This window comes from Pristiophorus japonicus, chromosome 13 (genome assembly GCF_044704955.1).
Source record: "Pristiophorus japonicus isolate sPriJap1 chromosome 13, sPriJap1.hap1, whole genome shotgun sequence".
In the NCBI taxonomy this organism is placed as follows: domain Eukaryota; kingdom Metazoa; phylum Chordata; class Chondrichthyes; family Pristiophoridae; genus Pristiophorus; species Pristiophorus japonicus.
In genome coordinates this window covers 31,905,574-31,925,036 of record NC_091989.1, presented here as the reverse complement: position 1 = coordinate 31,925,036, position 19,463 = coordinate 31,905,574, and the positions used below count along the sequence as shown (strand labels likewise).

The 19,463-nt window shown below is 45.5% G+C and overlaps 1 protein-coding gene across 1 annotated transcript in view; it reads right to left on the bottom strand.

Moving 5' to 3' along the window:
- The window catches only part of LOC139277976 (reelin-like), a 411,305-nt gene that overhangs the window by 280,495 nt on the left and 111,347 nt on the right, over positions 1 to 19,463 (bottom strand). Inside the window, exon 4 of the mRNA XM_070896619.1 lies at positions 12,241 to 12,311. Coding sequence (XP_070752720.1) covers positions 12,241 to 12,311 — 71 coding nt within the window. The remainder of the gene's footprint in view (positions 1 to 12,240; positions 12,312 to 19,463) is intronic.

Here is a 19,463-nt window from a genome sequence, read left to right as displayed (position 1 = left end):
CTACTCCCATCTGCTGCTGCCTCATGATGACTAAGTTATGCAGCATACACCAGTGAACTGACTGACAATCTCAGGGGAGTATAGTGAGTAGCCTCCGTAATTGTCCAGGCATCGGAAACGCTGTTTCAAGATGCTAATGGTGCTCACAATGTGCAACATGTTGAATTCCCAGTCAGCTTCCATCTGGGTTACGCGCAGGCGCGTCATGAGCCAGGTGGCGAGGCTGTACCCTTCGTCACCCAGTTGCTAACTCTGCCCTCCTGGCTGCTGCTGAAACATGGCAGATATAACGCTCTCGCGTGGGATGAACGCATCATGGGTTCTGCCAGGGTATCTTGCATCAATTGACATGATGCGATGCATGTCGTCACACCCAAGCTGTACATTAATGGAGTGGAAGCCTTTTCTGTTCCTGTATATCTCAAATCCTTCAAAGGTGCTCGCAAGGCGATGTGGGTACAATCAATGCAGCCCTGTACCTTTGGGATGCCATAATCCTGGAGAAGCCCACAGCCCTGTCACGCAATGCCTGGACGGTCATGGGGAACTTTATGTAATCATTCCTGCGGGCATATAGTGCAGCAGTCACCTGCCGAAAGCAGACACGTGTTGCATGTTGAAAAATGGCACACACATCCCCAGTTGTAGCTTGGAAGGATCCGGATGCATAAAATGAAAGTGCAGCTGTAACCTTCACTTCAACTGACAAAGCAGTCCTCCTGACACTTCTAGGTTGCAAGTCTGCTTTGACCAACTCACAGATCTCAGTTACAACTTTGTGGAAATGCAGCCTTCTGACACAGACTGCATCACTCAGGTGCAGGTACGAACGCCTGTCTCGATATACCCGAGGTGGGTAAGGCCTCCTGCTCAGCACGCTACGGGCTCTGAGGTTCCTCATGCAATGACATCAAATCAATTGTCTGCACCGCAGCACCATGCTACAGAAGGCTTGCACAAGGTATGGCATTGTCAGTATTGCCCCCATGCTTAAAGTGTACCGTTGCAAGAAGCTCAAAATGGCCGGAGGCAGGTCTATATGGACCACACCCAGGTCCCACTCATTGCAGTCTTGTGATTTCTTCCGATCGTGTTCAATAGTACCTTCTCCCTCCAACCTGCACCGCCCGCCCCCCCCCCCCCGGCTCATTTGATGCCTAGTGCAGTCTTCCGATCGCCACCTCCCCTTCCCCCACCCCCCCAATCTCGGACTTGTTTTACAGCCGAGTCCCAAGCCCATGTTCGGGCGCGGGGCAGATTCTGCGGGCGACGCTGTGACCCTCCAGCTCTGCTTGAAGACTTTCAGTGGTGGCGTGAGAGTTCAAAAAAATGAAAAGTTCAGAATTCCATCAAACTTCCATCTACTCCATTGAAAGGTAAAAAAGTGTAATCTTTATTATGCAAAGTGTTCTCATCTCCTTCAAAACTTTGATGAAAAACAATGGCTTCTTTCTGCGCCGATTTGTCAATGTGCGCTGCTTTCTCTTAACTCACCAGAAGGTTTTTCAGGAATGGCCAGATATGCCGACCTAGGAGAAATTTATTTTGGGCAATCTTTGAAAAATGATAAAAACTGGCACAGACATGAGGTAACTGTTATATTTGTAAACTTGTATTTACTCTGTACAGCCACCAGAGGGCTCATCTCCTGGAGTCCCAAGGGATCCCACAATCCCTTGGGAGCACAGGTATTTAAGGAGGCCTCACAGGTTGGAGAGGCCTGCAATAAAAGACTACGGTCACACTTTACTTTGAGCTCACAGTGTTCAGTCTGACTCTTTCTCCATACATAACAGTAAGGTCCCTTATGAAGTAAAAAAAAAACCTAAAAAAAATCATAACTAACTCAGTTACGCTGGCACAGATTCCTTGGGGAAACTTTAATTTAAAAACTTACATTTAAAAAAACGGCGCCGCCAAAAAAATGGCGCAAATGATCAGGGAAAATTGAGCCCATAATTGTATTTATTCTGTTGGATACATCCTGAACTATTGTTTCATTTTCCCTTTAAAAATGCACATATTTTTCAGTCAAATATCAGCCTGACAATTAATTGGGAGCTTCATTTATGAACCTCATGGTCAATGAATAACATTCTTTGATAACAAGCATGGTAATGTTAAAGTGACTGCATTCTGCACTGATGGAGACAAGTGAATATTGCAATTCCAACCTTGCCAATCTGCCAAATTAAATCAAAATACAGGCGAAGTAACTGTTACAGAAAATATTTGCTTTTAATCTTTGGACTGCCAGTAGGTCCAGAGAAATTCTAGTCTCCTAGTTTTTTTTTTTAAAGCTCTCAGTTCTCATACTGGGGCTAGTGGTTGGGACAATGGTTTGCCAGAACAGTGCACATTGCCCAGCTCATGTCTTTCACGTAAGCAGCTCAATCAGTGATGCACTTTAAAACTCAAACAAAGGCTTATTACTGCAGGATGAGCTAGCTCGTCTGTTGTGTCAGCAAGCTACCCGCACCCTCTCAGAACAAGAATGGCTCAGTTTTTCACCCAGATACTGCCGTGAATGTGAGTAGGCTGAGTATTCCTGCCCACCAGCAACTCAACTCCATTTTCTTGGCAGCACTGACATCATGGCAGGCTCAGCATCAGGTGTTACTCTGCTGGTCTTCAATTAACAAAATCTAAAGTTTGAATTATTTTTAATTCAGCAATAGATGTGGGAGAACAATACCATCATGGAGGTGTTCAATTTTACCTGAAAAAAGATGCACGTGCTTCCTTTAAGATGTTCGATTTCTTATTAGTTTCTCAAATCCTCTAGTTGATTTCCAAAATACTTCACTATTGAAAATAGTACACAGATCACCGTTTCACAGTATCCAAAAGATACTACAGGCAATGGGCTGAATTTTCGCCAGCATTCTGCGCCGTTTTTTTTGCCCTACGGTGTTATTTTTTTTTTTTTTAGAGCAGACTAAAATCTGCAAGTTTTGCCAAAATTTCTGTGCCATTCTAAAGTAGGTATGTCCAATTTTTTTAGTTCCTAATTTTTTTATGTCACTTCAGGCCATTTAAAGCGAGTTTGGCCAAGTACGATTTTTTTCTAAAATGGCGCACTGCACCCTTCTGAAAAACCTTACCTACACTTAAGGAAATCGATGCAGAGAAGAGAAAATCGGCGGAGAGAAGACGCCATTGATTTAGCGGAGCTGAAGACACGGCACCGTGGGGCCTTTCGGCCCGGGATAGAAGCGGCCGGTGCGGGGGGCCTTTCGGCCCGGGATAGAAGCGGCCGGTGTGGGGGGCCTTTCGGCCCGGGATAGAAGCGGCCGGTGTGGGGGGCCTTTCGGCCCGGGATAGAAGCGGCCGGTGCGGGGGGCCTTCCGGCCCGGGATAGAAACGGCCGGTGCGGGGGGCCTTCCGGCCCAGGATAGAAGCAGCCGGTGCGGGGGGCCTTTCGGCCCGGGATAGAAGCGGCATCGGTAATGTAGAGGTGAAAAAAATCTATACATGCTAAAAAGGAATAAAGGAATTTCATATTGTTTCATATATTGAGATTTCAGTCTGGTGTCCCAAGTCTCACTTAGTGATCTATTTTATAAAGGGGAAATGCTTTATTTGTACCTCAGCCCTTCAGTGTGTCCCTCGTTACCCTGGCAACCTCAGTTTTTCAGCGCAGACCTTAAGCTCCACCCACAGAACTTAAGGACAATCTGCGCCGCTCCAAAATGAAAGGTAATGCCTGAGAAACTTTGTTTTGGCGCAGTTGGGCCACTAAAAAAATCGGATGTACCTCTACAACTGTGCCCAAAAAAGTCCATCTGGAATTTTGGGCCCCTTGTCAGTGGTCCATTACAGTAATGTACCATTGCAACACATCAGTAGTAGTTTTAATCACCTGAAAATGATTACAAAGCAGCAATTAATATATTTGTGCGCATATATTCTTCCATGGTGTTGTTCACAGTTAGTCAGAAGAGACGCTATTTCACAACAAAAGAGTGCAAAGCCATGTAGTGCACAACAGATCTTTATTGCCACTGATTATCAGTAATAAATAATTGAAATTCTGTTATTATTGTGGGTTTTGAATGGTAAGCCATAAATGAGTGACCTTATTATAAATACAGAATTAATAAATTAATGAAATATAGGTGCAGCTTTTATGAATGAAATAATGGGTTCACCAGAGAATGGAGAGACATTAATTAAATATGGTGAGGTAAGAATTTTAAAAATAATTAAATAAATGGGATTCACACATTTAAAATGGCCATACCAGAAAATTGTGTGAAATGAATTAACAAATTAACAAATTAAGGTACGATGGAGAGAGAGAAGGATGGAAAGAGAGAGGGGGAAGGAGAGAGAGGGATGGAAAGAGAGAGGGGGATGGAGAGAAAGGGGGTATGGAGAGAGAGAGAGGAGGATGGAGAGAGAGGGGGATGGAGAGAGAGGAGGGACGGAGAGAGGGGGGACAGAGAGAGAGAGGGGAACAGAGAGAGAGAGAGGGGAACGGAGAGAGAGAGAGGGGAACGGAGAGAGAGATGGGAACGGAGAGAGAGAGGGGAACGGAGAGAGAGAGGGGAACGGAGAGAGAGAGGGGAACGGAGAGAGAGAGGGGAACGGAGAGAGAGAGGGGAACGGAGAGAGAGAGGGGGGACAACGAGAGAGGGGGGACAACGAGAGGGGGGACAACGAGAGAGGGGGGACAACGAGAGAGGGGGGACAACGAGAGAGGGGGGACAACGAGAGAGGGGGGACAACGAGAGAGGGGGGACAACGAGAGAGGGGGACAACGAGAGAGGGGGGACAACGAGAGAGGGGGGACAACGAGAGAGGGGGGACAACGAGAGAGGGGGGACAACGAAAGAGGGGGGACAACGAAAGAGGGGGAGCGGAGAGAGAGAGAGGGGACAGAGAGAGAGGGGGGACGGAGAGAGAGAGGGGATGGATAGAGAGGGGGTCGGAGAGAGAGAGGGGGGATGGAGAGAGAGGGGGACGGAGAGAGAGGGGGACGGAGAGAGAGGGGGGACGGAGAGAGAGGGGGGACAACGAAAGAGGGAGGGCGGAGAGAGAGAGGGGACAGAGAGAGAGGGGGGACGGAGAGAGAGAGGGGATGGATAGAGAGGGGGTCGGAGAGAGAGAGGGGGGATGGACAGAGAGGGGGAAGGAGAGAGAGAGGGGAACGGAGAGAGAGAGGGGAACGGAGAGAGAGAGGGGAACGGAGAGAGAGAGGGGAACGGAGAGAGAGGGGAACGGAGAGAGAGGGGAACGGAGAGAGAGGGGAACGGAGAGAGAGAGGGGACGGAGAGAGAGAGGGGGGACGGAGAGAGAGGGGGGACGGAGAGAGAGGGGGGACGGAGAGAGAGGGGGGATGGAGAGAGAGGGGGGACAAAGAGAGAGGGGGGGCGGAGAGAGAGAGGGGACAGAGAGAGAGGGGGGGACGGAGAGAGAGAGGGCTGGAGAGAGAGGAGGGACAGAGAGAGAGGAGAGACAGAGAGAGAGAGGGGATGGATAGAGAGGGGGTCGGAGAGAGAGAGGGGGGATGGAGAGAAAGGGGGACGGAGAGAGAGGGGGACGGAGAGAGAGGGGGACGGAGAGAGAGAGGGGACGGAGAGAGAGAGGGGACGGAGAGAGAGAGGGGATGGAGAGAGAGGGGGACGGAGAGAGAGAGGGGGACGGAGAGAGAGAGGGGATAAAGAGAGAGGGGATAAAGAGAGAGGGGATAAAGAGAGAGGGGATAAAGAGAGAGGGGGACGGAGAGAGAGGGGGGGCGGAAAGAGAGAGGGGGACGGAGAGAGAGGGGGGGGCGGAGATAGAGGGGGGGCGGAGATAGAGGGGGGGCGGAGATAGAGGGGGGACGGAGAGAGAGGAGGGACGGAGAGAGAGGAGGGACGGAGAGAGAGGAGGGACGGAGAGAGAGGGGGACGGAGAGAGAGGGGGACGGAGAGAGAGGGGGACGGAGAGAGCGGGGGACGGAGAGAGAGATGGGGGACGGAGAGAGAGAGGGTGGAACAGAGAGAGGGTGGAACGGAGAAAGGGGGGAACGGAGAGAGGGGGGGATGGAGAGAGGGGGGGACGGAGAGAGGGGGGACAAAGAGAGAGAGGGGACAAAGAGAGAGAGGGGACAAAGAGAGAGAGGGGACAAAGAGAGAGAGGGGACAAAGAGAGAGAGGGGACAAAGAGAGAGAGGGGACGGAGAGAGAGGGGGGACGGAGAGAGAGGGGGGACGGAGAGAGAGGGGGGACGGAGAGAGGGGGGGCGGAGAGAGGGGGGGGCGGAGAGAGAGGAGGGACGGAGAGAGAGGAGGGACGGAGAGAGAGGGGGTTGGAGAGAGGGGGGACGGAGAGAGAGGGGGGACGGAGAGAGAAGGGGACGGAGAGGGGGGGGTCAAAGAGAGAGGGGGGACAAAGAGAGAGGGGGGACAAAGAGAGGGGGGACAAAGAGAGAGGGGGGACGGAGAGAGAGAGGGGACAAATAAAGAGGGGACAAAGAGAGAGGGGACAAAGAGAGAGGGGGGACGGAGAGAGAGAGGGGACAAATAAAGAGGGGACAAAGAGAGAGGGGACAAAGAGAGAGGAGGTCGGAGAGAGAGAGGGGACAAATAAAGAGGGGACAAAGAGAGAGGGGACAAAGAGAGAGGAGGTCGGAGAGAGAGAGGGGACAAAGAGAGAGGGGACAAAGAGAGAAGGGGACGGAGAGTGGGGCGACGGAGAGTGGGGGGGACGGAGAGAGAGGGGGGACGGAGAGAGAGGGGGGACAAAGAGAGAGGGGGGACAAAGAGAGAGGGGGGACAAAGAGAGAGGGGGGGACAAAGAGAGAGGGGGGGACAAAGAGAGAGGGGGGGACAAAGAGAGAGGGGGGGACAAAGAGAGAGGGGACAAAGAGAGAGGGGGGACAAAGAGAGAGGGGGGACAGAGAGAGAGGGGGGACGGAGAGAGCGGGGGATGAAGAGTGCGGGGGATGAAGAGTGCGGGGGAAAAACAGAGAGAGAGAGAGAGATGGAGGGAGACGGAGAGAGAGATGGAGGGAGACGGAGAGAGAGATGGGGGTGGTGGAGAGAGAGAGATGGGGGGATGGAGAGAAAGGGGGATTGATGGAGAGGGATGGAGAGAAGGGATGGAGAGAGAGAGGTAAGTGGTTGTTGAGAAAGCGAGAGGGCCATTGGGGATAAAAGAGAATGGAAGACACATATCGAGAGAAAGGCAGTCACAGTTTCTGTCATGTATGTAGACCATGTATACTAACTGTATAGTCACATAGGGTGTGCCACCAGAGGGCACTGTGATGGGAGACCTGAGGGTCACCTGCATTGGTGTGCAGGGCCCAGTATAAAAGGCTGCCCACCATGCTTGTGCCTCACTCTGGAGTTACAATAAATGGGACTAAGGTCACAACAGCTCAAGTACAATACTAGACCTCGTGGAGTCATTCATAAGAGTATTAAAGACATAACAGTTTCTTTCTTCATTTGTATTTGATCTCTTTTTAAAAAATAAAATGGATTTTGAAAGCAAACAATGCCTGAGGGAGAAAAGGAATGTAGGAGGAGGAAGTGGAGGGAAAAAGTTGAGAGTAGAGGGCCTCCAGCCCCTTGCTGTCATCTCCCTTTGGGAGGAGTGAGGGGGTTGGGGAGGGAGTGGATACAGTGGTCCCCAAAACCCACACCATGCCACTCGCCACCTCCCAATCAACAGGAAGGAAGATAGAAAGAGAAACAGAAGACAACAGAGAAAAAAGCATAATGAAGAGATACAAGGAACAGAAAAGAGAAACAAAAGAAACAGAGAGAAACAGCAACAGGAATATGACACACATAATTGATTATATTCTCCAATTTACCATGTGCAACGCCATGGGGATCGACTAGTAATATATGAAAATGTTTATGACTGGTGCACCACCTAGTTGACTTTTTTCCATTATAAATTCTGATGCCAACATTTTATAACAAACTGCGCTGACATAAACTACATGCTGCAATTACATCTTCCGCCCAGTGCAAATGCTGCAGTGCCTCCACGGGCAAGAAGATGCAAGTACAGTGTTGCAAGTTTACATACGCAGTTTCCATTGTAAATGAGGACATGGGGACTGAATATTTCCTGCCCTCAAACCTCAGTTGACCTGAAGACTACATTTGGTATGACTCTCCCTGTGCAAAGCCACAGGAGATTGACTTGTAGATCTATATTGGTAATCCACTTGTGGACTTCAGATGATGCCATAAACAGTGAGGATGAAACCTAAGCTGTTGACAAATACATTCTGAATGCAACAATTAAATAACAGAGCTTTTATTACTTTAAGTCATATATTTTTTATGTCATGGTCTTATTTGGTTACGGGTCTGTTTTATGCTTACAGAACTGACAGTAGCGAGGCTGACAGCCAATTTGCTCTGTGTTGCTGATAGATGACCACAGCCACATGGAATGATTAACAAATGTGATATTTTACTGAACGTTTAGCAATAGAATTTCCCAACAAGCAATGCAAATTATTTATAGATGGTGTGCTATTTATAGAATAAAACAATGAAGAGGAGCAATATTAGAAACTAGTGGCCAAACTCAGCTCTGTTGGCTTGAGAAGGGGTCTCTGACGTATTTACATTTCATCCAAATACAAAATAGCAATTCGGAGCTGAGCCAAGTTTTCACTTTGCAGTGAGCTCAAGGAAGTAAAAACAATTTTATTGGATTGGATTAAACTATGAGTCAATGGGAGGCCATTTACTGATCTCGGTAGCAGATTACAAATTGCCTGTAATGTTACAGGTGATTAACACTAACATGTCAAGAAATAATCAGCAGAGTAATCAGGAGTTCCATTTGAGTCCGTCTCCTGTTCCATGAAAGATGACTGTTCTTTATCAGGCTGTTTTAGTGCTCTGTCTACACCTTGACAAAGCCAAACTGAATTTATTCATCATCAATGCATTTTCAGCTTAACCCCAGGGAAAAGGCTTCAGGATCATCATTTCAGTTCCAGTACTTAAATCATTCTCCACCGTTTTTCTGCCTTTTTCTCCTTAAGATTCTAACCCTTGCTCAGATATGGTTCCACACTTGGATGGTTTTAAAAAATTTGTTCATGGGATGTGGGCGTCGCTGGCAAGGCCAACAATTATTGCCCATCCCTAATTGCCCTCGAGAAGATGATGGTGAGCCACCTTCTTGAACCACTGCAGTCCTTGTGGTGAAGGTTCTCCCACAGTGCTGTTTGGGAGGGAGTTCCAGGATTTTGACCCAGCGACGATGAAGGAACGGTGATATTCTTCCAAGTCAGGATGGTGTGTGACTTGGAGCGGGAACGTGAGGTGGTGTTCCCATGTGCCTGCTGCCCTTGTCCTTCTAGGTGGTAGAGGTTGCGGGTTTGGGAGATGCTGCCGAAGAAACCTTGACGAGTTGCTGCAGTGCATCTTGTAGATGGTACACACTGCAGCCACAGTGCGTTGATGATGGAGGGAGTGAATGTTTAAGGTGGTGGATGGAGTGCCAATCAAGCGGGCTGCTTTGCCCTGCATGGTGTGGAGCTTCTTGAGTGTTGTTGGAGCCACACTCATCCAGGCAAATGGAGAGCATTCCATTACACTCTTGACTTGTGCCTTGTAGATGGTGGAAAGGCTTTGGGGAGTCAGGAAGTGAGACACTCTAGTACCTTACACAAGTAGCTATTCTTCATAGCTGATCGGACATTTCATTAATTCTGTCTGCGACTTCCCCAATATTAATTTTGTAATATTACAATAAAAGTTTTAGTGTAAAATTGGCCATTTGGAGAGAAAATTCACAGCTGGGCAAAACGTTCCCAGTAAGCTGCGCTTTGTTCTGCGTGGCCTGTTTCTTTTAGTGCGCGATCACTTTAGATTTCCGTACATGCACGGTGTTTACAGTGAGGCCAGTGAGCGGCCTTGCGCAGGACCTTTTGCTTCGCGGGACCATTGATTGTGACATGTTTGTACAATAAGTACATGAAGAAACACTGCTCTTGTTTGGTCAACGGTTGTCTAACGTGTGTGCAAACGCATCACCAGGCTTAAGAGACACCAAACACAACTATTTAGAAATCCATATAGAGTTTCGGTTTATCTCATATGGAGTACCTATTCCCACTCCACCCTTAAGCAACAACCAAGGCTCTGAGACCTCCAGATGGGCATCAGGATAGCTCTGGAGCTTAATTGGCAGCATATTAGCATGGGGATATGTTTCCCACTAAGGTCCAGGCAGGATCACCCTAACTCTTAATGCATTGTTTTATAGGATTATCTGTACCTTATTGGAATGATCCCCATCTCCAGTGATAGCTCTATCCTTGCAGGTACCATCAATGAGCGAGTTAGTTGTTCAATGGTACATTGCCTTGTTCCGTTATCTGATTACAAAATATGCCAGAGATAATGGCTCAGTTCAAATCTCCCATTGCCGAGCATGTCATCTTGGCGCCAATTTGATCCTAAAGAGATGCTTACAGAGAAATACTGCTGGGTGACAGATGTTCTGAAGTCAATCTGATCTGGAATAAGATTATAATTTAGAAAATCCGAATAGTGTTAATGCTTTTGCTGTTTCTTTTTATCTCTAAAATGCTTACACTCAATTTGCAATGGGTGAGCTGTGCCTTCAGGTAACATACATCCTATATCGCAAAGTGTCTTTAATGCACAAAACCAATCAGGATTCCAATCGGAGTAATTCAGATTTACTTGGATTTATCCGAATCACCAACTGAATCAGAGTTGCTGCGATTTGAATTCAATCGAGAGCTCAGACCGATTTACCAATCACCAGGGCCGAATAGCGTGATGGCACCATTCACTGGGAATCCAGTGTGAACCACCAGAGTGGTCGGATGCAGGATTGAGCAATTAATTGTCCATATTCTGAGCTCCTGATTGCGACCATTTCATTATGGGGAAGCACTGTGAGATTAGGCAATTCCCTGCCAGTAGGAGAATTGGGGGGCAAGTGAGGCTGAGCAACTCTTGCACGCTCTCTAGCGACCAGTTTCAGAGAAGTATTTGTGCAAGCATGGCACCAAATCACCCACTTCGCCATCATGGTGGTACATTGGGCAGGGGGTGAGTGGCAATTGGGCTCAAGCAAACAAAAAATACTTTTAAAAATAGTCTGGGGGGTGCTTCTCTAGTGACTTTAGATAGTGAATAGTTAAGCCACATAGACCAGGGAGATACAAGGGTCAATCCCCACTCTGTGGTGAGTTAACTGATTTGTCAGGATTAATTTTCCACTCCACTCCGATCTCTCCATCCTCGGCCTCTTACACTGTTCCAATGAAGCTCAACGCAAGCTCAAGGAACAGCACCTAATCTTCCATTTAGGTACTTTACAGCCTTCTGGATTCAACATCGAGTTCAACAATTTCAAACCATGACCTCTGCCCAAATTCTTTTTCTCTGCGTTTTTTTCTCTTTCCTGTGGCAGCTGCCGATGATTCTGCCATTTACATCTATCTAGACTCATCTTTTGTTTCTTAACTTGCTCCATTACCATCTCCTTTTGCCATGTGCCATCATCCCTTTTGATTCTTAATCTCTTCTGCCTTCTATCCTATCATAGACCTTCCCTTTTGTTCTTTCCTCCCCACCCCGCCCCTTTCCCTGCCCCTACACGTGCTTAAAAACCGGTTACATCTCTAACTTTTTCCAGTTCTGACGAAGGGCCATCGACCTGAAACATTAACTCTGTTTCTTTCTCCACAGATGCTGCCTAACCTGCTGAATATCTCCAGCATTTTCTGTGTCTAGTTCTGTCAGGGTAGCACTGCAATTGGCCATGGGTAAAGGAGGGGCAAATGAGCCAGGATTCCTGCTTTTGATCATCAGTGATCTCCGGTAGAAGTGCATGGATGGGGAAAGGAAAAGTTCTGTTGTGATGCCTCCTATATTGAAATAGCTTATTCTCTGCCAAAGCACGAACATGAATAATGACCAGTTGGCAAGTCCTGGAGGATACCTATTGCCTATGGATCCTACCCAAAATGGATTCAGCATCGAAGATTGGTTGAGAAACTTTGAGAAAAAGGAAAAAACAAAGGCTTATCAAATTAAAAATATAATCACAATTGAGCATTACTCCCTGTATAATTGAAGCAAAAAAAGTACAAGATTTTCTTTTAACAAAATAAGGTGAAGAGCTTCCATGGGCTCTGGACATATGACATGGGTACAGTGCTGCGTGAACTAAAACAGGAGAAATGATGGAAGTTTATTTTCCAAGTTACAATGTGGACAAGGTTTCCCCTTACCTCCTTGCTCACACAGCTGCTGAACCAGGGCATCCTTGAATATGATTTGACCCCTCTGTGTAGCCGTAGCCCTTGTAAAATAAGATGAAAGAAAATGTGTAAGTAACAATTTTCTATACTCACTGATTATTTCCTCAGCTGATGTAGTAAATCAAAATATAACATTGGTAGGCTCATTGGCCAAGATTGCACGTGCCTCCCCCCCCCCATCCCCCCATTTGTAGTCAATAGAAGAAAAATCCATCCATGAAGTAGTAGAGAGAGGGAATTTTGAACTGCCTCTGATTTCTTTTACATCTGACCTGCAGATGCTTCTTTGAGGGGCAAGAGTGAGAGTGATTCATTTCTCTGCATGGCGTAGACGGATTACCACACACAAAAAAAGACTAAAGTTGCATAGAACTATTAACAATGAAAAGTATTAACAAATGCATCCTAATAATTCTACGACTGAACAAGATGGCTGCAATGATATATTATATTTCTTTTCTCAGTTGGGACTGTGCCAATTGGTTAGCTGGGAATTGACTAGAGTGAAATGATTTGGCATATTGAAATGAGGGTCCCTGTAGAGATTCAATCCAGTAAAAACAAGTGTACAAGCTAGCAGGCAGCATGCTTCTCAATTTTGAGAGTGTGCATATATTTATATATATATATGTGCGTGTGTGTGTGTGTGTGTGTGTGTGTGTGTGTGTGTGTGTGTGTGTGTGTGTGTGATTTCTCTAGTCACTTTGCACTTTTCATGTGTACATTCCCCACTTCTTCAGTTCGAATTTGCTGCTTTTTTGAAAAACATTGAGCCAATCAACAAAGTATGATGAAGAAAATGTGACATTAGAGGAAATAACTGTTAGATAACAGGAAGTGTACACAGATACGGCTTTTAATATATAAATAGATTATGGATTTCATACTCCAAAGACCTGTCACTTTTCTTTGAAGTCTTTCTCAATTAAGTAATTTGATAATTGAGTATTGTTGAAAGAAAACACAAAATCTTTAGCTTATCTGAAAGTACATCATATTTATCCCCGTCACACAATGGATATGATTACAGAGGCAGATTCCAGGGAAATGACTGATCTGCAACTACAGGTTTTTATGAATTTCAATATTTTATAACAAAACGCAAACATACCATATCCCTAAAATGTTCTAACTGATAGATCTATGCATAGCTACTAAGTATTTTCAAATGGTCTTTAAATAAACATTACCTGATACTCTTTTAAAGATTTCAATTCAAAAGTGGCTGGACTCTGAAATCTTTGGATTTCTTTGGGGCTTCTTCCTCTCCACCCCGTGACTTTGGCAGAAGTTCAGTGGAAACCCCATTTACGAGCATAAACAAGATTTCAAGCGAACTTCTGCCTAAGTTACAACAGCGGAGAGGAAGAAGTCCTGCGAAAATTCCCAACAATAGATTTCTGAAACCGAATGTTTCCACAGAGATACATGTTAATAATGGCTACAGCCTGAACTGAATCTTCTTGTATCGTTATACAGAATCATCAGTCATTGCTCACTGTAAGCTCTCATTAATTATTTAACTGTTGACCATTATTTCTAACCACTATTTGTAGAGAAGTCCACAAAAGTAATTTCTTAAGAGCTGTTTTATAATTACAATAACACATTATAGTTTAGGATGGTAGGGCTGGTTATTTATGCTGGTTAGATTCTTGGATATGAACAATTAACCAAATAACAGTAATAATTATCACAGTGGGCGTGTCAGCTCCAAAATTGTAAGGAAAAGAAAAATAATGCTTATTCGTGTATTCAACAAGGCAGATCTCCATAGCAACAAGCAGTGGGAATCCCGGGCATCAACTAAACTCTGAAAAATATACCAGGTAAAAGGTACATATACAGAATAAATATGTGCTTAATATACATCACAAACCTAGGAACCATCATTTTGTGGACATGTGCAGAATGTCACAAAGAGAAAAGTAAAAATATTACATTTTGGTAATTAAACTCTTGTTCTTAGTTTATGGCTACAAATGGAAAGTGCTGTCTCAATTCATGTTGCATTCATTTATTTTCTAATATATGGCAACCGGTTTGAGTAGTACTTGAGTTTCATCAAAACCAAATGTTGAAACACAGAATAAGAAGCACATGTTGCTATGGAGCGTGACTGAGATTGGCCGTGTATTAATAGTACCTCTTAATCCATCTTACCGTCTCTCCTACACTTTTTCTTATCCAAGGTGGTGTCTGCACTATTGACCTATACTTTTCAATAATAAAATAAACTGAAAAGATCCAAAAATCTTTAGTCAAACAACATTTGAATTATTAAAGCATTAACTGAGGACCACCAGATCTCACATTGGGGAACAGTACTGATGTATCAGTGCATTGGGATTTACAAATGCATTCATATCAAGGTCAAATCTCATGATTCCATCAAAAAATTGTACGTCTCTTGACTCTTGTGATTTTCTAAATGACAGGACACTGCACTTTTGTGGTATTCATGGCTTTTGCACCATGCTGGAATTGAATGATTTTTTAGGAATGTTGAGGTCAGACTTCTTCTGTAAGTTCTTTATAATCAGCAGCCTTGTCACAATGGAGCTGTGCGTTGCTTTCTGATGGAGTTACATCAATGAATGATCTCCGAGACAGCACTAGTAAGAAATTCTCGATTTTGCTTCACACTAAATTACTGAAGTGACAGAAAACAATGAACTTTGTGTGGCAGAATTGGAAAATTATTTAGCAAAAGTATATATATCAGCATAATTTCTATCATCCAGTCATGTATTTCTAAATAAAAAAAGATTTGTCAACCATTTTTTCATGATTGCAATGCCCCTTTGATTCTGATAGCCATTAAGAGCTCTAAGATTACTTTTTATCAATGCTGTCATAGACATCGATGGATTGTAACACAGTTGCCTACTAATGGCTGCAGTGACTGAACTTGCAGGCTTTTCTCTGTGATAGGCGTCTGTGAGCTGATTAAAGCTGTGGCCATCAACTCATGTTTTAATCAGCTCACAGTCCCCCTAATCCACTACAGAACCTGCATCTTTAGATATCATAGCTACATGTAGGAATATCATCACTGGCAGCATAGAACAGGTCTCTCCTCAATAGTTGCCAATTATCTCAATCAGCAATGTAGAACAAAAGCTGTAAAATTTCTGACGAACATTTCACTGCATTAATATCATGTATGCTTCCTTTGTCAATCAGATTGCACCCTTTCATCAATCCATATACTAACATCCAATTTTACACTTAAATTGTGTCTACATTGGTACTACCCTATACTGGCAGTGTAACATTGTGACATCAAATTAGTACAGCACTTGTACCACACTGGTATTATACTACACTACATGAATACAACATTATTCCAAAATACACAGTAGGCTGATTAAGTTGTTGAAGGCTTATGAAAAGAACAAATTTTCATTTACATAGCACCTTAACACAAACAGACCACCCCAAACTCTGTCGTCGAGCTACAGTACGCGGATGACGCCTGCGGCTGCGAACATATAGAGGCTGAACTCCAGGACATAGTCGACGTATGTACTGAGGCGTACGAAAGCATGGGCCTTACGCCAAACATCCGTAAGTCAAAGGTCCTCCACCAGCCTGTCCTTGCCGCACAGCACTGCCCCCCAGTCATCAAGATCCACGGTGGGCCCTGGACAACGTGGACCATTTCCCATACCTCGGGAGCCTCCTATCAATAAGAGCAGACATTGATGACGAGATTCAACACCGCCTCCAGTGCGCCAGTGCAGCCTTCGGCCGCCTGAGGAAAAGAGTGTTTGAAGACTAGGCCCTTAAACTGCCACCAAGTTCATGGTCTACAGGGCTGTCCTGCCCTCCTGTATGGCTCAGACATGGACCATGTACAGTAGACACCTCAAGTCATTGGAGAAATACCACTAATAATGCCTCTGCAAAATCCTAAAAATCCCCTGGGAGGACAGACGCACCAACATCAGCGTCCTCGACCAGGCCAACATCCCCAGCATTGAAGCACTGACCACACTTGATCAGCTCCGTTGGGCAGGCCACATCGTTCGCATGCCAGACACAAAACTCCCAAAGCAAGTGCTCTACTCAGAACTCCTTCATGGCAAATGAGCCAAAGGTGGGCAGAGGAAACATTACAGGGATACCCTGAAAGCCTCCCTAAAAAAGTGCAACATCCCCACTGACACCTGGGAGTCCCTGGCCAAAGACCGCCCTAAATGGAGGAAGTGCATCCGGGAGGGCGCTGAGCACCTCGAGTCATCGCTAAGAGCGTGCAGAAATCAAGCGCAGGCAGCGGGAAGAGCGTGCGACAAACCAGTCCCACCACTCCTTTCCCTCAATGACTATCTGTCCCACCTGTGACAGGGACTGTGGTTCTCGTATTGGACTCCGAGGGACTGCCTATGATGATGATGATAACACAAACAGAAAGGAGATAATCAGTTACATGGGTTTTTGGAGGTGTTGATTGAGAACATTGGGAGAGCTCCCTTCAAACAGCGCCATGGGATCCTTTAATCCACCCGTACAACCGGAACAGGCAGATGGGATCTCAGTTTAACATCTCATCCAAAGGATGGCTTCTCCAACAATGCAGCACTCCGAGTACTGCAATGAAATGTCTGCCTATATAATGTGCTTAAGTTTTGGAGTGGGCCTCACAACCTTCTGATTCAGATGCTAGAGTGCTACCAATTGAATCCAGTTGATGCTTATAGCTCATTAAGGCTATTACTAGACTCTTCTAAGAAGATACTATTTAAAGTACTTACTGTGGCATTAATGCAGTGATGTTGGGGTACATATATTCTAATCCTGACATTACAGGAGTTGCACAGGAGTAAACACACCACATTACTAGTACTTACCTTCCAATAAAAATTAATATCTTTATTTAAAATGAATATCTCCACCTGTTAGCAGCACACTATAACTCAATGTTTGACACTCAAGGAACTAGAGATATGAAGTTATGCAAATCAGTTGCTTTACATTTCAGGTTTTATTCATTTAACAGACATCGTAAGAACATAAGAACATAAGAAATAGGAACAGGAATAGATCATACGGCCCCTCGAGCCTGCTCCGCCATTCAATAAGATCATGGCTGATCTGATCATGGACTCAGCTCCACTTCCCCGCCCGCTCCCCATAACCCCTTACCATTTAAGAAACTGTCTATTTCTGTCTTAAATTTATTCAATGTCCCAGCTTTGACAGCTCTCTGAGGCAGTGAATTCCACAGATTTGCAACCCTCAGAGAAGAAATTTCTCCTCATCTCTCTTTTAAATGAGCAGCCCCTTATTCTATTATAGTCTCTAGTTCTAATCTCCCCCATCAGTGGAAACATCCTCTTTGCATCCACCTTGTCAAGCCCCCTCATAACCTTATACATTTCGATAAGATCATCTCTCATTCTTCTGAATTCCAATGAGTAGAGGCCCAACCTACTCAACCTTTCCTCATAAATCAACCCCCTCATCCCCGGAATCAACCTAGTGAACCTTTTCTGCCTCCAAAGCGAGTATATCCTTTCGTAAATATGGAGACCAAAACTGCACGCAGTATTCCAGGTGTGGCCTCACCAATACCTTGTATAACTGTAGCAAGACTTCCCTGCTTTTATACTCCATCCCCTTTGCAATAATGGCCAAGAGACCATTGGCCTTCCTGATCACTTGCTGTACCTGCATACTATCATTTTAGAAACATAGAAACATAGAAAATAGGTGCAGGAGCAGGCCATTCAGTCCTTCTAGCCTGCACCGCCATTCAATGAGTTCATGGCTGAACATGCAACTTCAGTACCCCCTTCCTACTTTCACGCCATACCCCTTGATCCCCCGAGTAGTAAGGACTTCATCTAACTCCCTTTTGAATATATTTTGTGAATTGGCCTCAACTACTTTCTGTGGTAGAGAATTCCACAGGTTCACCACTCTCTGGGTGAAGAAGTTTCTCCTCATCTCGGTCCTAAATGGCTTACCCCCTATCCTTAGACTGTGACCCCTGGTTCTGGACTTCCTCAACATTGGGAACATTCTTCCTGCATCCAACCTGTCCAAACCCGTCAGAATTTTAAACGTTTCTATGAGGTCCCCTCTCACTCTTCTGAACTCCAGTGAATACAAGCCCAGTTGATCCAGTCTTTCTTGATAGGTCAGTCCCACCATCCCGGGAATCAGTCTGGTGAATCTTCGCTGCACTCCCTCAATAGCAAGAATGTCCTTCCTCAAGTTAGGAGACCAAAACTGTACACAATACTCCAGGTGTGGCCTCACCAAGGCCCTGTACAACTGTAGCAACACCTCCCTGCCCCTGTATTCAAATCCTCTCGCTATGAAGGCCAACATGCCATTTGCTTTCTTAACCGCCTGCTGTACCTGCATGCCAACCTTCAATGACTGATGTATCATGACACCCAGGTCTCGTTGCACCTTCCCTTTTCCTAATCTGTCACCATTCAGATAATAGTCTGTCTCTCTGTTTTTACCACCAAAGTGGATAACCTCACATTTATCCACATTATACTTCATCTGCCACGCATTTGCCCACTCACCTAACCTATCCAAGTCACTCTGCAGCCTCATAGCATCCTCCTCGCAGCTCACACTGCCACCCAACTTAGTGTCATCCGCAAATTTGGAGATACTACATTTAATCCCCTCGTCTAAATCATTAATGTACAATGTAAACAACTGGGGCCCCAGCACAGAACCTTGCGGTACCCCACTAGTCACTGCCTGCCATTCCGAAAAGTACCCATTTACTCCTACTCTTTGCTTCCTGTCTGACAACCAGTTCTCAATCCACGTCAGCACACTACCCCCAATCCCATGTGCTTTAACTTTGCACATTAATCTCCTGTGTGGGACCTTGTCGAAAGCCTTCTGAAAGTCCAAATATACCACATCAACTGGTACTCCTTTGTCCACTTTATTGGAAACATCCTCAAAAAATTCCAGAAGATTTGGTCAAGCATGATCTCCCTTTCACAAATCCATGCTGACTTGGACCTATCATGTCACCATTTTCCAAATGCGCTGCTATGACATCCTTAATAATTGATTCCATCATTTTACCCACTACTGAGGTCAGGCTGACCGGTCTATAATTCCCTGCTTTCTCTCTCCTCCTTTTTTAAAAAGTGGGGTTACATTGGCTACCCTCCATTCGATAGGAACTGATCCAGAGTCAATGGAATGTT